The sequence below is a fragment of the Felis catus genome, chromosome B3 (assembly GCF_018350175.1).
Source record: "Felis catus isolate Fca126 chromosome B3, F.catus_Fca126_mat1.0, whole genome shotgun sequence".
Lineage (NCBI taxonomy): Eukaryota > Metazoa > Chordata > Mammalia > Carnivora > Felidae > Felis > Felis catus.
This window is the reverse complement of record NC_058373.1, coordinates 117828065-117853193: the sequence shown is the minus strand read 5'-3', so window position 1 is coordinate 117853193 and position 25129 is coordinate 117828065. Positions and strand designations below refer to the sequence as shown.

General features: G+C 41.3%; 1 protein-coding gene across 8 annotated transcripts in view; it reads left to right on the top strand.

Annotated features, from left to right (window-relative positions):
- The window catches only part of DPF3 (double PHD fingers 3), a 307348-nt gene that overhangs the window by 142172 nt on the left and 140047 nt on the right, over nucleotides 1-25129 (top strand). For all 8 annotated transcript variants that reach the window (XM_045060175.1, XM_011283320.3, XM_045060176.1 and 5 more), the window contains exon 2: nucleotides 7847-8007. In XM_045060175.1, the coding sequence (XP_044916110.1) occupies nucleotides 7983-8007 (25 nt within the window). In that variant the 5' untranslated portion in view covers nucleotides 7847-7982. The remainder of the gene's footprint in view (nucleotides 1-7846; nucleotides 8008-25129) is intronic.

Below are 25129 nucleotides of genomic sequence, written 5' to 3'. Positions count from 1 at the left end.
TGTCTGTCAAAAATACGGATGTCTGGATCACATGCCAGACCTCCAGAATCAGGATTTCACAGCCTCCCCCACCCCCACTAGTTCTGACACAAACCAAAGTTTGAAAGCCACTCCCTAGAAGATTCTTCTGGAGAGTGAGGTGATGGCATTCTTGATAAGCACCAAAGGCTCATTTCCTGCACCAGCCGAGGAAGGGTTCATCCTCTTGGGGTGGTCTGTTGACGGCCCAGTGTTCAGGGAGCTTGTGACGTTCAGAGAAGGGGGAGATGCGTTCTTTGTCTTGCAGAGAGGCGTGAATATCACAGATGGAGATATGAAAATCTTGAGAGCTGAGGTGATTTTTTCTCTTTATGGGATGACTGGGAAAATTCAGTAAGATTTGAACCTGTAGGATATCTGTTTTCAGTTGCCTAAACCTGGGCTCTGGAGAAGCCAGATAACTTCAGGCTCACCTCATTTGCATATGGAGAAAGAATGTCCCAAGTATCTCTCAGCTGTGAAGCTTCCATTAGGATGGCCTGACGTTTCTTTTTTTTTTTTTTTTAAATCTTATTTTTTATTTTTTTAGAATGTACATCCAAATTAGTTAGCATATAGTGCAACAATGATTTCAGGAGTAGATTCCTTAGTGCCCCTGACCCATTTAGCCCATCCCCCCTCCCACAACCCCTCTAGTAACCCTCAGTTTGTTCTCCATATTTATGAGTCTCCTCTGTTTTGTCCCCCTCCCTGTTTTTATATTATTTTTGTTTCCCTTCCCCTATGTTCATCTGTTTTGGCACTTAAAGTCCTCATATGAGTGAGGTCATATGATTTTTGTCTTTGTCTGACTAATTTCACTTAGCATAATACCCTCCAGTTCCATCCACGTAGTTGCAAATGGCAAGATTTCATTCTTTTTGATTGCCAAGTAATATTCCATTGTGTGTGTGGAATATATATATTTTTCCATACTTTGCATACTTTGCATACTTTCCATACTTTGGCTATTGTTGATAGTGCTGCTATAAACATGGGGGTGCATGTGTCCCTTCAAAACAGCACACCTGTATCCCGTGGATAAATGCCTAGTAGTGCAATTGCTGGGTCGTAGGGAGGCTGCACCAGCTTGCATTCCCAAGGATGGCCTGACATTTCAGTCAAGGCTTATCACACGCTTCTGCAGTCCCAGCACTGTGCTTGGTTGGGTAGCATGGAAATATATAACTCTTAGTTCCTGTCTTCAAGAGTCTTATGATCTAGTTGGGTGGAGAGACATAAGGGGGATGGTACGGACTGGCCAAACATGGCTGAGACTCAGGGAGTCCTGAGAAGGCAGAGAGCAAACACTGTTGGCAGGGGTCACTGGAGAGGCTTCCTGGAAGAGGCAGGCCTTCAGCCAGCCCTTGAACAGATTAAGATTAGCCAGGCTAGGGGCAAGAGACAAGAATTATAGGTGGGAGGAAAGACCTGAGTAAAGTATTTTGTTGGGGTCCAGGGGTAGGGCTGTCTGATTCATATATACAAGAAGGTCAGGTGAGGATTCATTCATTCATTCATTCATTCATTCATTCATTCATCATTCAACCCAACATGGCAAGCTCTGTGTTGGGCTTGGGGATAGAGCAGCAAATGAGCCAGGCGCTGTTTCTGTTCTTGGGGTAGGCTTTGGACTGCTGGGGTCATCATGCAATGGCTACTCAGCTCTCCTGGTTGCCTGAGGTTTTGGGACAGAGGCTTGGGTTGGCACTTGCCAGCCTCAAAGACACTGCAGCAGTGAGTGTGGTGTGCATATGTCATGTGGAGGGCATCAGCCAGCTGAAGAAGATGGTGTGCCACACAGGGGCAGAAGATGCTGCTCTTTGGGGGAAGGAGAAGGGAACCACCATTGACGAAAGGCATTTCCCTCCATGCGTCAGACGTTTTCTGTCATTTAGTTCTCTCACAGACCTGAAGTTGGCGTTGTGGTTAAGTAGAGCTGAGGCTTGGGAAGGGTAACTGACTTGGTCTGAGGTTGTAGCCAGTCAGCCATGGAGCTGGATTCAGATCTGCCTGATTCCAAGTCTCTGTTCTTTCTGTTCCACCCCAATCCCTCGGCTCTCCAAGGGCCCTGTCGTCCTCCAGAGGAGTTTGGGCACCAGTGGGAGCCATCTTGGCTTCCATCCTGAGGAATGAAAGACAAAAAACTGAGCTCCAGGGATATTCCTTTTTGTCAGGATGGGTGGGAGAAGAGCTGCAGTGACTGTAGTCGGGGGCTGCTGCAATGACCCAGGAGCCCAGGGACAATGACTCAATGGGAGTGGTTGCAGACATTCTCTCAACATTTTTTGGAAGTTGTGAGTAGGCAGCCATGCAATCGAAATCACCAACGTATACGTGCAGCAAACTCTGAAGACTGTCCTAATATAAACATCTACCATAGGTATATGAGTTGTTGTTGAAAGCAATTCATCTGTGTGCTGGGCTCTGTGCTGGACACTGGGGATAAGTCAGGAAAACAGTGGGCTTGCAGGGTTACCGGGTTACACTGCCCCAGGGGGTGCCGTTCACATTGAAGTTTACATGAATGGTGCCCCTGGGCAGGTGGCTACGTGCAGTGGCCCCCGCAGATGGTCTCTGCCCTCAGAGACTTTACAGTCTTGTAAAGAAGACAAATATTAAACATTGAATGGAATTGAAACCAACGTTATGAATAGTATTATTGTTGCCATCTTTGTTGGGAGAGGGCAGAATGAGGGAAGAAGAGGACTGGAATCTTGCTCTCACCATTCTCTGCAGGCCTTTCCTATTTTATTTTATTAGTTGTTTTTTTTTTTTAACGTTTATTCATTTCTGAGAGACAGAGACAGAGCGCAAGTGGGGGAGGGGCAGAGAGAGAGGGAGACACAGAATCTGAAGCAAGCTCCAGGTTCTGAGCTGTCTGCACAGAACCTGACCTGGGGCTCAAACTCACGAACCGCGGGATCAATGACCTGAGCCGAAGTCGGACGCTTAACTGACTGAGCCACCCAGGGGTTCCAGGCCTTTCCTCTTTTAAATATCAGAAACACCGCCTTAGCTTGGGCTGCTAGAGCAGGATGCCATAGACTGAGTGGCTTAAACAACAGATACTTATTTTCCACAGTTCTGGAGGCCGGGAAGTCTGAGATAAGGGTGTATTCTTGCTGTGTGCTCACATGGCAGAGAGAGAAAGAGGAAGAGAGAGGTCTTTCTCCTGTCCCTTCTTATATAGGGGCACTAATCCTATCATGAGGACGCTGTCCTCACGACCTAATTACCTCCCCAAGGCCCTGTATCCAGATACTAGAACATTGTGTGTGTGTGTGTGTGTGTGTGTGTGTGTGTGTGTGTGTGTGTAGGGGAGGGGGGTGGGTGTTAGGGCTTCAACACATGGATTTCAGGGGAAACAGTTCAGTCCGCAGTAAACCCTAACCCTGGCTTTCTTTGAAGGGCAGGTTTAGGAAGAGTGTAACTAACTCTGAGGAAAATGAAAAGGTTCCTCCACCTTGCCAAATATTGCCCCCTGCTTGCTAGTTATAAAATGCTATGTAAATGGGAACCGGCTTTCTGCGGTGCAGTTAGAGTTAAATATATTTAAATGCAAACGGGAGGAAGTTAGCATATCGGTGGAGATGCGTCTTAATGTGTATTTGTGGGTGGTGGTGGCCGTGTGGGCAGCTGGGTGAGACAGCAGGAAATCCAGGTGCCCACAGAGAACAGGAGGGGCCGATGGGGGGAAGGAGGGGCCAGAAATCCTGCCACAGGCTATCTTGTTATCTCTGCTTATCTCTGTTTATGTGCACAAATAGCAATGATGGGCCAAGGTCCTGTTTTTACTGTCAAAGGGGACTGGTGGACGGCATCAGGGATGGAAAGAGGGTGACACCCTGAGAAATGCAAGAACCCAGTGCCAGATGGGATGAAGGAAAGGGCAAGGCCAAGGACACCTTGCTAGGGAGAGAAGAGCAGTGTTCTCTCACTGCCGTCTCCCCACACCCCCCCCCCCCCCAACCCAGAAGAATGGCGACTCTGGGGAGGGAGCAGGCTTCTGGCAGGAGATGAGGAATGTGCCTTTGGACACGTGTTTGGGGTATGACAGGACACCTGTTCTTGGGTCAGAACACAGGAGCAGAGGGACAGTGAAGAGGGAGGGGCCCCAGGTATCTGCGTGGGACGGTTGGACTTAGGAGTCAGCTCAGGACAGTGGACACGGAATCTAAGAGAACGGGCACGGTCTTGAGAGAGAGAGAAAGACAAAGGTGGAGGCATGAGGAAGAAAAGGAGCAGAGGGTCTGTGATGGGCTCTGAAAATCACGTCTGGAGCCCGGTTGACAGTTATTTTGGAGAAGTCTTATTTTGACCCCTCTGAATCCTGATTGGTTCCCTGGAATCCAGTTTTCCACAGATATGCTCAAGGAGGGTCACTGGAAAGCTCTGAGGGCTGGAGCTCCCTCACTCCAGATGTGATCGCTAAGGGATCTCCCCCCGCCCAGCGGCCCCCGGAACTGGGCAGGCAGCACTCCTTCAAGCCATAGGCCATGGGGGGCTCCTGCTCTGGCGGAGAGCCTAGCAATTTGTTCCTCTTGCCTTTCCTGCTTCTGATCGCAGCCTTGGGTAGCCCGAAGTAGGCTGCTGATGAGAACATCATTCTCTTCTGCCTTGTGCCAACTTCTTCCAGCCCAAGACATCTATCATCCCGTGGCAATCCGGCCCCCTTGGTTTGATGCAGACAGGTGATGGCTGAGGCTGGGCTGTGCCTGACCCAGCCTGGGGCACGCTCCACAAAATGAGTCATTCCCTGCCAGCCTTTCCCCGCTCCCTCTGCCCCTCACAACTTGAATGCAAATGTCACCCCTGGGATCCTATCATCGAGGGATTTTTTTTTTTTTTTTTAAAGAAATCCCATATTGAAAAGGACATTTGTCCTCTCTCCTGTTTTAAATTGCTTTCCACGGGTTAGGGAGACCTGGCCATCGATTTTCTTCTAGAGAGCAGAACGAGCCCTGTGAAGATTTTGGCTAATTAACTTTTGGAGAGGCACTGCTTGAATTTATCAAAAAGGTTGAAGTCTCTCTTCTCCTCCCACATCTTGAAAAAGGCTTTAAACTTTTGTTTCCAAATCTCTGCCAATGCCTGGACTGTTTAAAAGTGAGTTCCCTGGAGACAGTGGCAGAGAGGGTGTTAGATGTCACATTTTTTGCAGGTTGTTCCAGTCCGAAGAAGGTTTTTTTTTCTGTTTACATAAGAGAGGTATCGTTCACACCAAGATTACATTTAAAAATACACATTCCCCCCCCAGCATGCCTGTTACTAATAGCATTGCATGTTACGGAAAGTGGAAAATATTTAAGGTGAAATTAATTTTCACCCAGTGTACCACTTTGTTTGACTTTCTCGTTCCATTTGGTGTGGGGCACGGACTTGGCCAAACTCACTTTCCCTTCCAGCAACTTCATTTTCTTGTTCCTCTCTTTGGGATTGGAGTTGTTGGAAGCCAGTAATGAGCGTATCGGGAAAAGTCTAGTTTGAGATCCCTCTGTAGTTTCCTTTTCTATTGGCTTCCAGAGTTTGTTTTGAAAACGGAAACCTTCCTGTCGCCAGCTGATGAGTTGTAGCGTGCCATCTTCTTTTTTCTTATGGCTTCTCCTACAGCAGAATTTTTGGAGTTGGAATAGTTAACATCTATTTTGGCCATCTGTCAAAAGATCGTGGGAAACCAGATGACTGTTTCTCACATCGGACACCTCTCTGTTATGTGTTCTTGTCAGTTCTCGTCAACTGATTGCTGGTGCTCATCCACTGGTTGGTTGGTTGCTGTTTCATGAAGAAGCTGGAGCGTCTAGGACACTCTGGACAGGCTGTGTGTCATCTTACCTGGGCTGAGCTGCCTGTGAAAGTTCTGGCACACTGGACTATGTCGCCTTAGCAGTGGAGGCATTTAAGCTGGTGGGACACAGATGTGAACGCTTTGTAGGAAATGGTTCTTTATTTTTGATCAATCTCATGATCCTTGTTACCATCTTTGATTACATCAGCTCATGTTCTGTTTTATAGCATTTTAATGGGCTTCCACCCCCCCCCCCATTCATTTCCAGCTGTGTGGCTATTATAATTTGATTACAGTTTGGTTTTGCAACTGCTGGGATACTTTCTGAGCACATTATGCCTTCCTTGTGAAACTGAAGATGTTCAGAGGGGGAAAAGGAGCAAGGGGACTTTTTTTTTTTTTTTTTTTTTTAGGAGTGATGTCAAATAAGTAATTTCCAAGAGATGCCTCAGAAGCTTCAATGGTTGTATCTTCCCAGAATAAGAAATTTGCTTTAAACTCTTGGTGGACCCTGACCCACTGACTTTTTAAAAAAACACTATAGAAAAATCCCTCTAAAATTTTGCTTTCTTTAGTCCTCTAAATATTTTTGTTAAGAAATATACTATTCTCAACTTAGAGACTTTCTCACCCCGATTTTGGCCTCTTCAAATCTATGCAGAACCAAAACAAAGGGACATTCATAATGTTGCTTCAAAATGAGCTACCTGGTTCTCCCTTCTGGCCCTGTAATCCCTCTGGCTCCCCCCTTCCTGCCTTTCCGTCCCCTGCCCACAAAGAAGTACAAGTCTACCTGGCAAGGTTATGTTATTACATTTGTATTTCCTTGAGCCATTTATTAACCTCCCACATGTGCCTGTCTTTGATTTGGTAGGTATTTGATCTCACTGATTTTTTTTTTTTAATATTTGATCGGTTTTACCAATGTTATATTTTTTGTCTTTGAAAAGGGTATTATCTTAAAATTAGCAGCATCACCACATGTCCAAGGATACTAAAGATTCAGTAACATAAAATTTGCTGGGCTTAGATCACCACTCCAACAAACCAGAAAGGTCTTTGTCTTTGTGTTTTAGATTTCAGGGATTGAATTATCTTGACTTCAAAATGCAACTATTATACATCCTTCCTTTACTTTCAGTTAGGAAGTTATTTTTTCTTTATTTTTCTATTTTTATTTTCTTTATTTTTTATTTTCTTTATTATTTATTTTTTAAAAAATTTTTATGTTTATTTATTTTTAAGAATGAGAGAGACAGAGAGTGAGCATGGGAGGGGAAGAGAGAGAGGGAGACACAGAATCTGAAGGAGGCTTCAGGCTCCAAGCTGTCAGCACAGAGCCTGTTGCGGGGCTCGAACTTACGGAACATGAGATCATGACCTGAGCTGAAGTCGGACGTCTATCCGACTGAACCACTCAGGCGCCCCAGAAGTTATTTTTTCAGTGTGTGGTTTTAAAAGACTGGTTCGTGCCCCTTTTCGCCTCCTTTCCCCATGATAGCTTTACTTTTATGGGATATTTCCTCTGTCCTGCTAGTCTGTGTTTATGTGGGGTGTTTCTCTCTGGTTGCAATGGAAATCTTGCATCCATGCTTTGGGGTTTGGGTTCACTCTAGAGTGCCTTTGCTGGCAGTTACTGAGAACAAAGTGTGGTTAATGTAGGATCTTAATAAGGGGGCTCTAGAAGCCTGAGGTCCTGGTAGATCTCATGTAGAAGATTGTTCTAGAACCACCTCTAGAGGTGGGACCTCATGCTTCCTGGACTGGGAACTTGTTACTTTTACTAGTGGTTTATCTAGGGGCCCTAGGCTCTTGGTTATAGGGGATTCTAAATTCCCTGGTGATTTTGGCATGGGAAATAGAACCTGGTTGAGACCTGACACCAAGTTGGATTCCTCCCCTCCCTTGGTACTCATTGCGTTGGTCTCCAGATACGCAAAATCTTCCCAGGGAGGTAGGTGGGTACCATCACTTATCCTCTGGGTGTGTTTCTGTTTTCCCTGGTCTCATTCCTCCTCCGTCTCTCTCCCCTGCTGATAGACTCGGGGACCAGTTCTACAAGGAGGCCATCGAGCACTGCCGAAGCTATAACTCGAGGCTGTGCGCAGAGCGCAGCGTGCGTCTCCCTTTCCTGGACTCGCAGACCGGTGTGGCCCAGAACAACTGCTACATCTGGATGGAGAAGAGGCACCGTGGCCCAGGTAAGCCACGCCACCCTGGACATGTTCTGGCTTCCAGTCTGGAGGGAGGGAAGACCAGCCATTGGGAATCTCCGCAGTGATGCTGGGGAAGGGCAAGCTGTACAGCAGGCTGGGAAACTCTCATGAAACTCCACTGATTTATAGCTCTCGGCACATGTCCCAAGGATGATGGAGGGAAGGGGCAATGGAGCCTTTTTGGCAGGGGTGGGGGGGAGGGGGACAGAGTGAAAGAACTCAGGATTTAGCCCCCAAAAGGGAAGGTTGAGGGCATGGCATCCACCTCATCCTTTGCCCTTTCTGTAGTTCAGTGGTTATTAGCTGGAAATCTGTAGTCAGATCTGGGTTGGAGGCTTGGCTTTATCATCAAACCAAGATCTCTCCCTCAGGTTCCTCACCTGCGAAATGGGAGTAATAATAGTTTTCACTTTAGAAATTTGTCAGGATTGCATGGAAATATGCAGAAAAAATGTATGAGTCAGCACCTAGTAACTATGTGCTCCCAAAATGCTGGCTATTATCGTTGATATTCCTACTATTATTATCATGACGCTAGTCTTCTAGGCTCCAGAGAACACCATAAAGACCAACAGGTGGAGATTAGGGAGGCAACCAAAGGAATGCAGTTTTCTGGCTCTCTATGGGTCTATTTTAGAAAGTTTTTATGATGAAAAATTTCAAACCCGTACAAAAGTGGAAAGAATAGTAAAATGAATGTCCATGTATTTATCACCCAGTGTCAACAATGATCAACTCATGGCCAGTCTTGTTTCATTTATACTCACCTCCCACTTTCCTACTTGACCCTAGGTTATTTGGAAGCAAATCCAAGGCAACATGTTATTTCATCTGTAAATTTTTCAGTGTGTATCTCTAAATGGTAAGGACATAAGCAGACATGCCCACGATGGCTATCAAAGCTCCAAGGTAGCAATTAGACCTTAACAGAATCACATATTGGTTCAACATTTATTTCTCCCCGGTAGTTGAAATCAGAATCCAAAGAGGAATCCTATGTTGCAATTGGCTGAGGTATTTCTTAAGTCTCTTTAAATCTGTAGGTCTTGGCGTGTGTTTGTCTGTCTGTCTCTCTTTCTCTCCCCCTTGCATGTTGTTTATGGAAGAAACTGAGTTGTTTGCGCTGTAGGGTTTCCAGAGTCCAGATTTTCTGTTGCATCCCATGGTGTTATTCTTGGGAATTGGTTGTTAAGACTAGAGACCTGAGCAGATTCAGTTCAGCTTTTTTGGGGCAAGAACAACTCCTAGGTGGTGGTGTGTTATTTCCATCAGGAGGCTCTTGGTATCTGGTTATCTCTCTTCTATTAAAAAAATTTTTTTTAAATGTTTATTTCTTTTTGAGAGAGAGAGAGAGAGAGAGAGAGAGAGAGAGCGCAGGGGAGGGGCAGAGAGAAAGGGAGATACAGAATCCGAAGCAGGCTCCAGGCTCTGAGCTGTCAGCACAGAGCCCGACGCGGGGCTCGAACTCACGAACCGTGAGATCATGACCTGAGCTGAAGTCCGATGCCTAAGCGACTGAGTCACCCAGGCGCCCCAAGTTACCTCTCTTTTATTGATGTTAGCAGCCCTTGATGGTAGTTGCCTAGATCCTTTATTCTGTTAAGGGCTGCAAACAACGTGACATTTAATTCAAGGCTGTCACTAATTTTTCATTTATTAGCTCTGTAACCTCTATAAAGTGAAATATCTCCTCATTAAAATTTTGGTTATTGTGAGGTATAGTTCACATATGACAGGCAGGATAAATAATTTTGCCCCTTTATTTATCAGTTTATTTTATTTTATTTTTCATCAGTATAAGCATACTCTAATCTCCATCCCTTATTTCACCCCTCTCCCTTCCACCCAACCTCCCCTTTGCTAACCATCAGTTTGTTCTCTATAGTTGAGACTCTGTTTTTTGGTTTCTGTCTCTCTTTCTCTCTTTTTCTTTGTTTGTTTGCTTTATTTCTTAAATTTCACATGAGTGAGATCATATGATATTTGTCTTTCTCTGACTAACTTATTTTGCTTGGTGTTATACTCTCCAGCTCTATCCATGTTGTTGCAAATGGGAAGATTTCATTCTTTTTTATGGCTGAATAATATTCCATTGTGTATATATACCACAACATCTGTACTCATTCACCTACCGATGGACCCTTGGGCTGCTTCCGTAATTTGACTATTGTAAATAATGTATTCACCAGTTTTCAAAATAAAGAGTTGGTTCCCTAATATTTACCAAAAGTGATTAATAAAGTTACTATTTTGTTGAGTGCCATCATGATTTCACAGATTTAAACACCATGGATACATTTTAACCCATTGGAGCTATTATTCTTATTGATGCTTAAATTGTCCCATCTTTGGCCCATAGGGGTTTGGGCCAGTGCTGGTGTTCTGAAAGAACCCCAGTAGTTTCTGATGGCTTCCTTGGTATCCCAATATTAAGACAAAAGTTTTAGGCTTATTTTGTACATTTCCTGCCCAGACCTGGAATTAGCTATTTCTATAAGAAATCCTGTTGTCTTTTTGTAGGAAATGTTATTTGAAGACCATAATCTGATGGTGCTTATTGTTCCTGGGTTGGTTTTTGTTTCTAGGACTTTTCAGTGAGTGGATCTAAGAAATATGATTTATTTTTTTTAAGAGAAAATACATTATGAACTTATATTTCCCATTCAATTCAATTTTACACAGTTTTTCTGAAACTGTCTTAATTGTCTCTCCTTTCTCCAACTCTAAAAAAATCCTGGCTCTTAGTGATGCTGACATAATTATTTATTTGCTTCCCCCTGCCCCCTACATACATATGAGTATCAAATAAAATTAGACTTCCAATGATACAATTACTGAACATATTTAAGGTTTTTCTTCTTCTTCTTCTTCTTTTATTTTTTTGCAATTCTTTTTGTCCTTAGGGCATTGCCTATTAAGGATGTAGAGTGAAATTACTGTGTTTTAAGGTCACTTGAAATACTTCCTCTGAGTGGTTGTGCCACTAACTGAATACACAGTTGGATTTGTTTCATTTTGCTTTCACTTATTAGGTATTATTTTTTTCAAATTTCATATAATTTGTTTGTATTTTTAAAATTAGTTTTTATTTTGAAATAATTACAGATCCACAGGAAATTGCACACATAGTACAGAGGAATCCCCCAAATCCTCCACCCAATTTCTCCCAGTGGATACATCTTATGTAATCATAGCACAATCTGGAAACCAGAAAGTTGACATTGGTAAAATGTGTGTGTGTAGTTCTATGCCATTTTATCACATATAGATTTGTGGAACCACCACTATAATCAAGATATAAAACTATTCCGGGGCGCCTGGGTGGCGCAGTCGGTTAAGCGTCCGACTTCAGCCAGGTCATGATCTCGCGATCCGTGAGTTCGAGCCCCGCGTCAGGCTCTGGGCTGATGGCTCGGAGCCTGGAGCCTGTTTCCGATTCTGTGTCTCCCTCTCTCTCTGCCCCTCCCCCGTTCATGCTCTGTCTCTCTCTGTCCCAAAAATAAATTAAAAACGTTGAAAAAAAAATTAAAAAAAAAGATATAAAACTATTCCATCACCACAAAGATCTCCCTCATACTACCCCCTTATAATCATACTCACCAGCCCCTCTCATTATTTCAATACCTTTACCCTCCCCCATGTATAACACAATGTCTTAAACATTTCCTCTGCACACATTGAAAAACCATCTCAGACAGTATTATAATTTTTGCTTCACTCCTGAAACGAATATTATACTACAGGTTAACTAACTAGAATTAAAAAAAAAAACCCTGAAATAAAAAAAATTTTTTTGCTTCAACTATCAAACTATTAACTTAGAAAACTTAAGTGTCTATTATATTTACTCATATTTTTACTCTTTAATTGTTCCTTTTTCCCTCTTGATGTTCCAAGATGCCTTCTTTTATAATTTCTTTCTGATTAAGTATTTCTTTAGCCATTCTTTTAAAGTAAGTAGGTCTACTGGTAACAACTTCTCACAAGTTTTCTTTCTTCTGGGAATGCCTAGATTTTTTCCTTCATTCCTAAAGGATATTTTTGCTGGATATAAAGTTCTGGGTTGATAAATCCTTTTATTTTAGCAATTGAAAAATGTTTTGCATCTCTTTTTGGTGTGTGATGAGGTTTGTGAGGAGACATTTGCTGTCATTCTTTTCTTTTATAAGTGAGGTGTTGGGGAACCTGAGTGGTTCAATTGGTTGAGCATCTGACTTTGGTTCAGGTCATGATCTTGTGGTTCATGAGTTTGAGTCCCAAATCAGGCTTACTGCTGTCAGCACAGAGCCTGCTTCAGGTCCTCCATCCTACTGTCTCTCTGCCCCTTCCTTGCTTGCTGTCTCTCTCTCAAAAATAAACATTCGTAAGTGAGGTGTCATTTCTGTCTCACTACTTTCAAGACTTTTTTTTGTCTTTAGTTTTCAAAAATCTGATTTTGATATGTTTTGGTGTGGATTTGTTTGGGTTTACCTGTTTTGGAATTCACTCAGCTTCTGGAATCTGTAGGTTTATATCTTTTGCCAAATTTAGGAAAATTTCAGCTATTATTTTTTTGAATACATGTTCAGCCCCACTCTCTTTCCCTTATCCTTCTGGGACTCTACTAACACAAATTTTAGATTTTTTGCTATAGCCCATAAGTCCCTCAGGCTCTGGGTCTTTCTGTTTGTTTGTTTTTGTTTTTGTTTTTTCTCTCTGTTGCTCAGATTGGGTTATTTTTATTTTTCTCTCTTCCAGTTCACTACTTCTTTCTTCTATTCTCTGCATTTGTTGTGTTGTTTTATTGTGTTTTTAACTTTTACAATTTCTGTTTGGTTCTTCTTTATATCTTCCATTTCCTTGCTGAGACTTTGTATTTTTTCATTTCTTTTTAATTTTAAAAAAAAAATTTTTTTTTCAACGTTTATTTATTTCTGGGACAGAGAGAGACAAAGCATGAACGGGGGAGGGGCAGAGAGAGAGGGAGACACAGAATCGGAAACAGGCTCCAGGCTCTGAGCCATCAGCCCAGAGCCCGACGCGGGGCTCGAACTCACGGACCGCAAGATCGTGACCTGGCTGAACTCGGACGCTTAACCGACTGCGCCACCCAGGCGCCCCTGTATTTTTTCATTTTTCCAAGTATTTGTGATTATTTGTTGAAACATGTTTATGATGCCTCCTTCAAAATCCTTGTCAGATAATTCTAATATTTGCATTGATATTTATTGTCTTTTTTACTCATTCAAATTGAGATTTTCCTGGTTCTTCATATGAATGATTTTGATTGACTAGGGGAATTGTTTTTGTATTGTTAAATTTTGATAGTCCTTTATATATTCTAGATTCAAGATGTTTATTTGATATATACTTTGCAAATATTTTCTCCCAGTTTTTGTCTTATATTTTCATTATCTTTTTTTTTTAAGTGTATTTATTTTGAGAGAGAGTGACAGAGAGCAAGAGTTGGGGAGGGATAGAGAGGGAGAGACAATACAAAGCAGGCTCCATGCTGTCAGTGCAGAGCCCAATGAGGGGCTTGAACTCACAAACCATGAGATCATGACCTGAGCTGAAATCGAGAGTCTGACACTTAACTGACTGAGCCACCCTGGTGCCCCTATTTCATTATCTTAATAGTGTCTTTCAAAGAGCAGACATTTTATCATTTTATATTTTGATTAAGTCCAATTTATCAATTTGTTATTTAATGAATTGAGATTTTGTTGTTGTATGTAAGAAATTGTTGCTTAATCCAATGTCAAGTAATGTATTTTTTTTTCCTAGAAGTTTAATAATTATAGGTTTTATACTTAGGTCTATGATCCATTTTGAATTAATTTTAAAATATGGTTTGAGGTACAGATTAAAGTTTATATTTTTGCAGATAGAAATCCAATTGTTCCAGCATAATTTGTTGAAAAGATTAGCCTTTCTCAACTGAATTGCTTTTGTACCTTTGTCAAAAATTAAATGTTCCCATGTATGTAGTTCTATTTCTGGATGTTCAATTTTGTTTCATGGGTTTATCTGTTTTCACACTAATATCATACTGTCTTGATTCTTGTATTTTTGCAGTGCATTTTGAAATCAAGTAGTGTTAGTCCTCTAATCTGTTTTTCTTTTTCTAAGTTATTTTGGCTATTTTAGTCCTTTGCATTTCCATATGAATTTTATAGTCTGTCCAGTTTTACAAAAACTCTGCTGGGATTTTGATTGGGATTATGTGGAATCTATGGATCAATTTTGTGGAAAATTAACAACTCTCAATACTGAGTCTTCCAATCCCTGAATATAATATCTCTCCATTTGTTATCTTTAATTTTTCCCATTGATGATTTTTAGTTTTTTGTGTACAGATATTTCATACTTTTTTCAAATTTATCTCTAAGTACTTAACATTTTTGATACTATTGTAAATGGGTTTTTAAAAATTTAGTTTCTGATTATTCGTCATTAGTTTACAGAAATACAGAAATATGTATCTTCATTCCGTATCCTCAAACTTTGTTTTACTCATTTATTCTAATAGCTTTCTGTAGATGCTACAGCATTTCAGCATTTTCTACAGTTGATTGTTGTTAGTGAAAAAGAAAACTTTTCTTTCCTTTTTTTTTTAAGTTTATTTATTTATTTTGAGAGAGAAGGGGAGAGAGAGAGAGCGCGGGAGAGGGTCAGAGAGAGAGGGAGAGAGACTCCTAAGCAGGCTTTACGCTGTTAGTGCAGAGCCCAATACAGGGCTCAACCTCACAAACAGTGAGATAATGACCTGGGCCACAGCCAAGAGTTGGGTGCTTAACTGACTAAGCCACCCAGGTGTCCCAACTTTTCTTGTCAGTATGGATGACTTTTATTTATTTTACTCATCTGTTGCACTGAGTAGAATGGCCACTGAAATATTAAGAAAAAGTGGTTAGAGTGGACATCCTTATGATATTCCTGATCTTAAGGAAAAAACATTCATTTTTTTCATTTTTTTTTTCATTTTTTTTTTTCAACGTTTATTTATTTTTGGGACAGAGAGACACAGAGCATGAACGGGGGAGGGGCAGAGAGAGAGGGAGACACAGAATCGGAAACAGACTCCAGGCTCTGAGCCATCAGCCCAGAGCCTGACGTGGGGCTCGAACTCATGGACCGCGAGATCGTGACCTGGCTGAAGTCGGACGCTTAACCGACTGCGCCACCCAGGCGCTCCGATTTTTTTCATTTTTAAATATGATGTTAGCTGTGGGCATTTTGTAGTTGATTTTTATTAGCAACTTCCTTCTAGTTTGAGAATTTTAAATCAGGAACTGATGTTGGATTTTATTAGCTGATTTTTCTGAGTCTATTGAGATGATCATGTGATTTTTCTTTTGTGGTTTGTTAACATGAGGAGTTACATTGATTGATATTTGAATGTTAAGCTAACATTGCATTCTGAGGATAAATCCCACTTTGTCATGATATATTATCCTTTTTAATTTTTTTTTTTTCAACGTTTATTTATTTTTGGGACAGAGAGAGACAGAGCATGAACGGGGGAGGGGCAGAGAGAGAGGGAGACACAGAATCGGAAACAGGCTCCAGGCTCCGAGCCATCAGCCCAGAGCCCGACGCGGGGCTCGAACTCACGGACCGCGAGATCGTGACCTGGCTGAAGTCGGACGCTTAACCGACTGCGCCACCCAGGCGCCCCAATCCTTTTTATATATCATCAGATTCACTTTGCTAAAGTTTTATTAGAGGTTTTACATCCATGTTTATGAGCAATATTTGTCTATAGTTTTCTTTCCTTGTGTTTGTGTCTGGTTTGGTCTCAGGGTGAGGATGGCCTCTTATAATGAGTTGGGAAGTATTCCTTCCTTTTCAGTTTTCTGGAAGAGTTTATGCAGAATTGGTATTTTTTTCCTTAAATGTTTTGTAACATTTACCAGTGAATTTCTCTGGGCCTGGCAATTTCTTTGTAGGAACATTTTTAACTACAAATTTGATTTCTTTAATAGATACTCAGGTTATTCATTTCATATTGAGTGAATCTTGGTAGTTTGTACCTTCAAGGAATTTTTCCATTTCAGCTAAGTTGGTCAAAATTGGTTGCACAAAGTTGTTTATAACATTGGTGCATTATCCTTTTAATATCTGTAGAATCTTGTGACATATTCTCTTCTATTTTTTTAATTGGCCATTTGAATTTTCTTTTTCACCTGATCAGTCTACCTGGAGGCTTATAAATTTTATTGATATCAAAGAAATAGCTTGTGATATAATATTTTTTCCTTTTTTCCCCTATTTTATGGTTTCTGTGTTGATATTTATTTTTCCTTTCTTTTCCTTACTTTGGATTTAATTTACTCTTCTATTTCTTCTATTATTTCTTAAGGTAGAAATTGAGGTCATTGATTTGAGATTTCTCTTCTTTTTCTCCTATAGGTGTTTTCTAATATAGTTTATCCCCAAATATAAGTACTGTTTTAGCCTCATTTCACCAATGTTTGTATTGTATTTTCATTGTCATTCAAATACAAGTATTTTCTAATTTGTCTTTTGAGTTCTTCTTTTACCTATGGATTATTTAGGAGTGTGTTATTTCCAAACATTTGGGGGATTTTCCAAATGTATGCCTGTTACTTGTTTCTAATTCTATATAGTCAGAAATACTTTGTATGACTTGAATCCTTTAAAATTTACTGAGACTTATATGGTTCAGAATATGGCCCATCTTGGATAAATTTTCTCTTTGGCCTGGAAAAGAATGTGTATTTTCTTGTTGGTGGTTGGAATGTTCTAGAAATATCAATTAAGTCAAGTTGGTTGATAGTATTGCTCAAATCTTCATCATTACTAATTTTTCCACTTATTTTTTCTATGAATTATCAAGAGAGAGAATTGAAATTTCTGACTATAATTGTGAATTTGTCTATTTATCTTTACAATTTTATTAGTTCTTGCTTCATATGTTTTGAAGCTGTGTTATTAAGGGCATACACATTTAAGATTGTTATGTCCTCTTGGTAAATTGATCCATTATCATTATGTAATAACTTTATCTCTACTAATATTCTTTACTATGAAATCTGCTTCCTGTGACATTAATGTAACCACTCCAGCTTTCTTTTGATTAATGTTATCATTGTGTATCTTTCTCCATTCTTTTACTTTTACATATTTGGATTTGATATTAAAAGTAGGTATTTTTTGTAGGCACATATAGTTGTGTCTTGCTTTTTAAATGCAATTTGACTGTGTGTTTTTAAAATTGAGGTATTTAGACTATTTACATTTAATGTGATTATTATTATAATTAGGTTTAAACCCATCATTTTGCTATGTGTTTCCTATTTATCCATCTGTTTATTCCCTTTTCCCTCATTTTCTTCCTTTGGGGGTTAAATTTTTTATGGTTCCATTTTATTTCCTTTGTTGGCTTAATAACTCTTTGTTTTGTTATTTTGGTGATTGCTTAATGTTTGTAGTCTGCATCTTTAATTACAGTTTGCTTTCAGGTGATATTTTACTACTTCATGAATAGTATAAAAACTCTACAACAGTATCCAGTAAACAGAATAATGCCATCCACAAAGACATCCAGACCTGGAACCATAGAAATGCTACCTGACATGGCAAAAGGAATTTTGCTGATGTGATTAAGTTAAGGACCTTTAGATGGGGAGATTATTATTATTCAGATGGTCTCAATGTAATCATAAGGTCTTTATAAAGGGAAGGAAGCAGGTCAGAGTCAGAGCAGGAGGTGTGACAACAGAGGTCAAAGTGATGCCATTGAGGAAGAAGCCATAAATGAGCCAAAGGATGTGGGTGGCCTCTAGAAGCCAGAGAAGGCAAAAAAGTAGATTCTCCTCCAGAATCTCCAAAAGGAATGAAACCTTGCTGAAGCCTTGGTTTTAGCTAAGTGAGACTGAGTTTAGACTTCTGACCTTTAGAATTGTGAGGCAGCAAATTCATGTTGTGTTAAACCTCTGAGTTTGTGGCACTTCATTTATAGCAGCAATAGGAAACTGATACAAGTATACTTTCATCTTTCCCCAATTTACCTTTGTGCAATTGGTGTCATATATTTTATTTTTACATATGGTATAAACCTTTTACTACATTGTCATTATCTTTGTTTAGTTAATCATCTTACAAAATTTTTTTAAATGTTTATTTATTTTTGAGAGAGAGAGAGAGAGAGAGAGAGAGAGAGAGAGTGTGTGGGCAGGGGAGGGGCAGAAAGAGAGGGAGACACAGAATCCGAAGCAGGCTTCAGGCTCTGAGCTGTCAGCACAGAGCCTGATGAGGTGCTTGAACTCACAGACTGTGAGATCATGACATGAGTCGAAGTTGGATGCTTAACTGACTGAGCCAGACATGCACCCTTAGTTAATCATCTTTTAAAGAGTTTTCAAGAATAAGAAAAAAACATCTTACATAATTACTCATGTACTAAACCATTCCTGATGCTTTTCATTTGATAGTATATATCCATATTTAGATCTGGTATCACTTTCCTTCTGCCTAAAGGACTTCCTTTAATATTTCTTGTAGTGTGGGTCTGCTGATGATTAATTCTTTCAACTTCTGTATATATTGGAATATCTTTAGTTTGCTTTAGGTTTTTGAGAGAGATTTTTGCAGAATATAGAATTTAGGTCGACAAGTTTTTTTTCCCTTTCAGTCCTGTAATGATATTGAACCACTGTTTTGTTTGTTTGTTTGTTTGTTTTTGTTTTTGCATTGTTTCTGATGAGAAATCACTCTTATCTTTGGTCCTCTCTATATAATATGGCTCCCTTCTCTGGCTACTTTTAATATTTTACCTTTATCACTTTTTTTCCTTCTGAGTGGCTACAAAGACTTTATGAAATTATTAAAAATTTTGACATTTAAATATTCACATGTGTGTATTAAATGGCTATATAGAATATCACTCTTTTTGGGCAGTTTTGATTATGATGTGCTTTGTTACAGTTTTATTCATGTTTCTTGTGCTTAGTTTTATTGAGCTTCTTGGATCTGCATGTTTGTGGTTTCCATCAAATTTTGAAAATTTCTAGCCATTATTTCTACAAATATTTTTTCTTCCCCTTCTCCTCTTTGGGGACTCCAAGTACACATATTATTAGGTTGTTTGAAGTTTTCCCACAGCTCATTATGCTGTTCTTCTAAAAATTTCTTTTTCCCAGGGGTTTCATTTGGGGTAGTTTCTGTTGTTGCATTTTCAAGTGGACTAATTTTTTCTTCTGCAGTATCTAATCTGACATTAATCCCATTCAGTATTTTTTATCTCACACATTGTACTTTTCATTTCTAGATGTTAACTTTGAATCTTTAGAAGAATCAATTTTTTTACTTCACTTTTGAACATATGGAATACAAATGATAACTTAATGTCTTAATGTTCTTGCTGCTAATTATAATGTCAGTTTCAATTCTGGGTTGGTTTTAATTGGTTGGTTCCCCTGCCCCCCTCATTATAGGTCATATATTTCTGCTTCTTTATATATGCCTTGTAATTTTGGATTGGATGCCAGACATCATGAATTTTACCTTGTAGGTGCTGTATATATTACTTATTCCTATAACTATTCTAGAGCTTTATTTTGGGACGGTTAAGTTACTTGGAAACAGTGTGTGATCTTTAGGTGATACTGGAGCAGTGCTTAGTCTAGGGCTAATAATTTCCTGTCAGAGAGGTAAGACCCTTTTCTGTACTCTACCCAGTACTCCATGAATCATGAGGCTTTCCTAACATGCTGGTGGGAACAGACTGTTCCCAGCCCCTTTGCACACCAGGCACTCATATCTGTTCCTACTGGCTGGTTCTTTCCTCAACACTGAAAAGTTTCTTCATAAGCACTGATTAATACGGAGCTGAATACTCTAAGGGGGTCTCTGTGGACCTCCGAAGCGCTTTTTCTGTGTAACGCTCTTCTTTTACAATTCTGTTTCTTGAATTCTAGTCACTTTGGTCTCCTCAGACTCTCATCTCTTTCTTTTCACTCAGTCTCAGAAAGTCTGTTGGTTTCCACCCATGTTTCTCTTCCCTGTGCTGCAATCTGGAAGCTCTCTTGAGGTAGCAAGCTGGGGCAGTCCTAGGGCTTATCTTGTTCATGTCCAGACAGTTGGGCACGTTCAAGGTGGTATGGCTGTAGACTTACCTTGTTCATTTCCAGTGCTTCAGGCATCACTGTCCTCCATTTCTTGATGTCCTGTGTCTTGAGAACTTTTATTTCATATTTTAACTGTCTTTTGGTTTCTTGTAAAAGAGTAAATATGATCCTTGATACTCCCATCTAGCCAGAAGCAGATGTTTGCTTTTTTAATTTAACCATATGAAATATTCACATGGTTCTAAAGTCATATCTATAAAGCATGGTATAGTCAGAGAATGTCTTGTTCTGTCTCTGTCCCTTTCCTGTTTCTATAGGCAACTTCCTCCTCTTCTCCTTGTTACTAATACTTTGTTTTTGCTCTCTGTAAGTTTCTACTAAGCCTTTGGTTTATCTTTCCACTAAAAGAAAAACCATATGTGAACACACAACATATATATTTATGTACATATGTATATGGGTGTATCCCCATTTGTTGGATAAATTATAGTATATGATACACACTATTCTCCACCTTGTTTTTTTCACTTAATAGTGTACTCCATTATAGTGTGTACTTCCCTCCCTCTATGTGTCAATTGCTTCATAATAGTCCATTGTGTGCATATGTTATGGTTTATTCAATCAGTTTCCTATGATGGACATTGGATTATTTCCAGGCTTTTTCTAGTATTAAAAATGCTACAACGGGGGCGCCTGGGTGGCGCAGTCGGTTAAGCATCCGACTTCAGCCAGGTCACGATCTCGCGGTCCGTGAGTTTGAGCCCCGCGTCAGGCTCTGGGCTGATGGCTCAGAGCCTGGAGCCTGTTTCCGATTCTGTGTCTCCCTCTCTCTCTGCCCCTCCCCCGTTCATGCTCTGTCTCTCTCTGTCCCAAAAATAAAATAAACGTTGAAAAAAAAATTAAAACAAAATGCTACAACGAATACATATTTTTATATTTTTGCATATTAATCTGTGATACAGATTCCTAGAAGTGGAATTGCTGGGTCAAAGGGCAAATACATATGCAATTTTGCTAGATATACCAAATTTCCCTCCATAGGGTTGAACTATTTTGCATTCTTATCAGTGGTGGATGAGATTGGTAGGCATATTTCTAACAACACAAAATTTCAATAGCACCATAGACTGCTTCATGGAAGGGTGAGGACTAGAATTATTGAAACAAAGGCCATGGTGGAGGCTCTTGTCAGGGATATTGGGGACGCAATTCTTGTATCAGGTAAGAGTTAGACTCAATAACATGTAAGCTCACATTATAATGTGATTATTCTTGAAAAATTTTTTTCTGATGAATTTAGAAAGTATGTAGTGGTTGTTTTTCTGATTTTCCATACGTTTTATGTGCCTCTCGATGATGCTTTTATATTATTAGGATGCATTTCTCCATGAGCAATTTTACTTGGTGATATGGAAGTAGAGGGAAAATAAATTCCACAAGAAATGTCTTGATGGGGGTGGGTGGGAGGGCTGGGGGATATTTTCCTGATAGTTTTAGTGTGGGGAGCTTCTTTCTCAAGGGAAGGACTTTGGATTTCAACCCTACTGTGTGTGGATCAGTAATGGGATGGCTTGGTGGGGTTAGGTTAGTGGAGAGGTCTTGAATGTGGGCTGTGGACTAGATTACCCTTTGAATTGTGTGACCCTGTGCCAGTTACTTAAACACTGTTAGCCTCACTGTCCTTGTCCTTTAAATGTCTCATAGGGTAGTTGTTATTGTAAGTAACAGTGAGTGTGAGATACTAGCCTAGGACAGAGTAAGAGCTCAGTAAATGTTAGCTTTGTTACTGTGTCGGTTTTTGAGTGTGATGGGACCAGTGAGGGGCTTGGGAACCCCTGAGCCAGAAGGGGCTGGCAGCATCCTGGATTTGAGGCTTACCTCACCAGTCTTGGCCCATGGGACATTAGAATTGAATAGTAGAGAGGGAGAGAAGCTCATGGAGAAGAAGGGGCAGGGTTCTGGGAGAGGATGGTTGGGGAGCTGGATAGAGAGCTGTGCTGAGTGCTAGGGTATGGTGCCTAGTGCCCAGGACTCCAGGCTATCGGGGAGAAGAAAAGACACTGTGGCCTGGGATGGTTCAAGGGGCTTCACTGAACAGGTGGTCCACAAAGTCAGGACAGCTTTTAAATAAGCCAAGGACTAGGAAATATTATGGGTCTAAGTGCTTACGAAATACATCTTGTCTACTCCTCAAGCCCTACCTAGGGACTTATTACTCATCCCTCCAGTTCTGTAGAGGTGGTCCAATTGGTGTTTTCAATCACAAACATTAGTGGAACACCTGTTATGTCCTGGGCCCTGGGAATATAAATATGAGTAAGAGTTGATCTAGTGCAAAGTTCCTTATGTAGGAGTTTTTCGAACTGCAATTGCCTTGGTGTATTTCTGATACTCTGGTTTAGTAGGATTGGACCAGAGCCCAGGCACCAGCCCTTTTCAATAAATACTTATACAGTTCTGATGCCCAGTTTTGATGAAGAACCCCTGACTTGTGTCATTATCTCTTTATAAATATGGAGGCTGTTGGTGACCCATTGTGGAGGCACCTGTGGGAGCAACATGCGGAGGAGCTCTTTAATGTCAGTGATGGTCTGAAGAGCAGCCTGCTGTTCCATCCCTTTCCTGTCCAGTAGGGGGTAGGCAAGGGGGAGATGAAAAAGGGAAGCAGTGTTTGGATTCTTAATTTGGAGCCTTAAATCCTGTTACCACAATCTGAGTGGGTGTGACCACTGCCTCTTTTCTCTAACTCCCATGCCCTCTAGTTCCTTGGCCTCTCAGTTGGCTGTCCTTCAAACCCAAGTGGGTGGATGGGATGGATGGCTTGGATACAGGTGACACCTGTCCACTCTGGGGACAGAGGGTGAACAAGTTGGCATCAATATAGGAAGTCTTTGATTCAAAATAAGGGTGAGGCAAAACTGTTTATCACAGTAAGAGTTGATCAACCACAGGAAGTCTGTCTTGTGAAGGAGTGAGGTTTCCATTGCAGGGAGGGTTCAATGGTGGCTGCTGATCCCCCTCTCTGAGAGGCTTCAGGGAGAGCCCTTCTCTGGGTGAACTGCCACTGCTCACCTCTGGTTGGGGGACGAAGGCATTGCTCCAGTTCTTTTCTTCTTTTCAAACCCTGTTCCTATCCCCTGTCATCTTTACTTCCTTTCTATCTCATTTCATCTTCTGAATTCTTTTAAAAAGTTAAAAAAAATTTTTTAATGTTTATTTTTGAGAGAGAGAGAGTGAGAGCGCAAACCTGAGCATAAGTGGGGGAGGGGCAGAGAGAGAGGGAGACACAGAACCTGAAGCAGGCTCCAGGCTCTGAGCTGTCAACACAGAGCCTGACTCAAGGCTTGAACCCATGAACCACGAGATCATGACTTGAGCTGAAGTGGGATGCTTAACTGATTGAGCCACCCAGGCGCCCTTATTTTAAAAATTAAAAAAAAAGTTTATTATTTATTTTGAAAGAGAGAAAGAGCATGGGAGAGGGGCAGAGAGGGGGCGGGGAGAGAATCCTAAGCAGGCTGTGCACTGCCAGCACAGATCCTGATGCGGGGCTCAATCCCATGTATTGTTGAGATCACTACTTCAGCCAAAACCAAGAGTTAGATGCTCAACCAACTGAGCCACCCAGACGCCCCCATCTGGGTTCTTAATAGCTCATGCCATGTCTGTCAGGGATAATGATACTTAGGGTCCACCTGCTGACTTGATCAATGCTGGTAACAAGTGACTTGTCTGGAATCTGCTGACCATACAGGCATCAAGCCCATCCTGCTGATTTTTTTCTATGGAGACAGTTCTCCCTCCAGCAAGTGTGTGAGTTTGTGAGTGTGTGTGTGTGTGTGTGTGTGTGTGTGTGTGTGAGAGAGAGAGAGAGAGAGAGAGAGAGAGAGAGAGAGAGAGAGAGATACTTGTGCTTGTACATGAGTATGAGTGTTGTAACTGGAGTTGCAGCTCAAAGGAAAAGTAAAGCAGTTTGCTCAGTGGGGTATGTGAATGGAGGGGTAGCTGTGGCCTTGGTTACCAGGGAAGACTAGTCGGCCCTCTTGTCTCCTGCCTCCTTTCCCCCCTCCTCCATATTCCCCCTAGTCCCAGGCTCACTCCTTCAGGTTAATTTCCCTGGCTGCAGCTGTGACTCCCTCCTCCTCCTCCCCTTTCCCTCCCCTCTCCATCTACCACACACACAGGCTTTGAGTTATGTGCCTCCTGTTCTAATGAGATAAACAACATAACTCTCACGGGGCTGTGCTCGTCCCTCTATAAGTGGAACTCCAGGGCTGAATGCATTGGCCCTATAAAGGCACCCTGGTGCTTGTCAGCCTAGGGAGGAGGGCAAGGAAGGGGGGCTAGAGCCTCGAGAGAGTTCTTGGGGTCATTTGCTTGTTGAGATGAGGTGGAGTCAAAGCAGACATCAAAGAGAGGCCTATTTCTACCCTCATGGCTAGAGGAGCAAAGAGCAGCATGGGCACGTGGGGTGGGGGCCTTGTCATGCCACATGGCCATAGAGTCCAGATTCGTCTATGTCCGCTAACTCATGATAATTAATAACTGACGTTTGCACAAGGCTTCATGGTTATAAAGAGCTGCTTCTTGAATAGAAGCGAATGCCTACAACAGCCCCTGTAAGGTAGGTACTATTAACACTCTTGTCTAATGGGCAAGGAGACAGGGTCAGAAATGTGTGGTAATATTTCCAAGGTTACAGGATTGGTGGTAGGAGGACTCATGCTCTTCCTCTGCATCACAGGGCTTCTGTAATCCATCAGAGAAAGTTAAAGAATGAAATAAAAATAGTCCCATCTTCTGGCCATTCGGACTACTTAATCCCAGGAGAGTGAGTGGGTCTGCAGCTATAAACGGAGGGGCCCGAGGCTGCCTTGGTGTTGCTGACCAACACGTGCAGTGACCACAGTCTCAGGGAGGGCATAGGCCCTTGGGCAAGTGTTGACAATTTTGACCTCTTGTCATTTAGATCTTTTGAGAGTGCTGGTCTGGACCAGTCCCTTCTTACTCACCTGCTTTTGGTCAGGTTG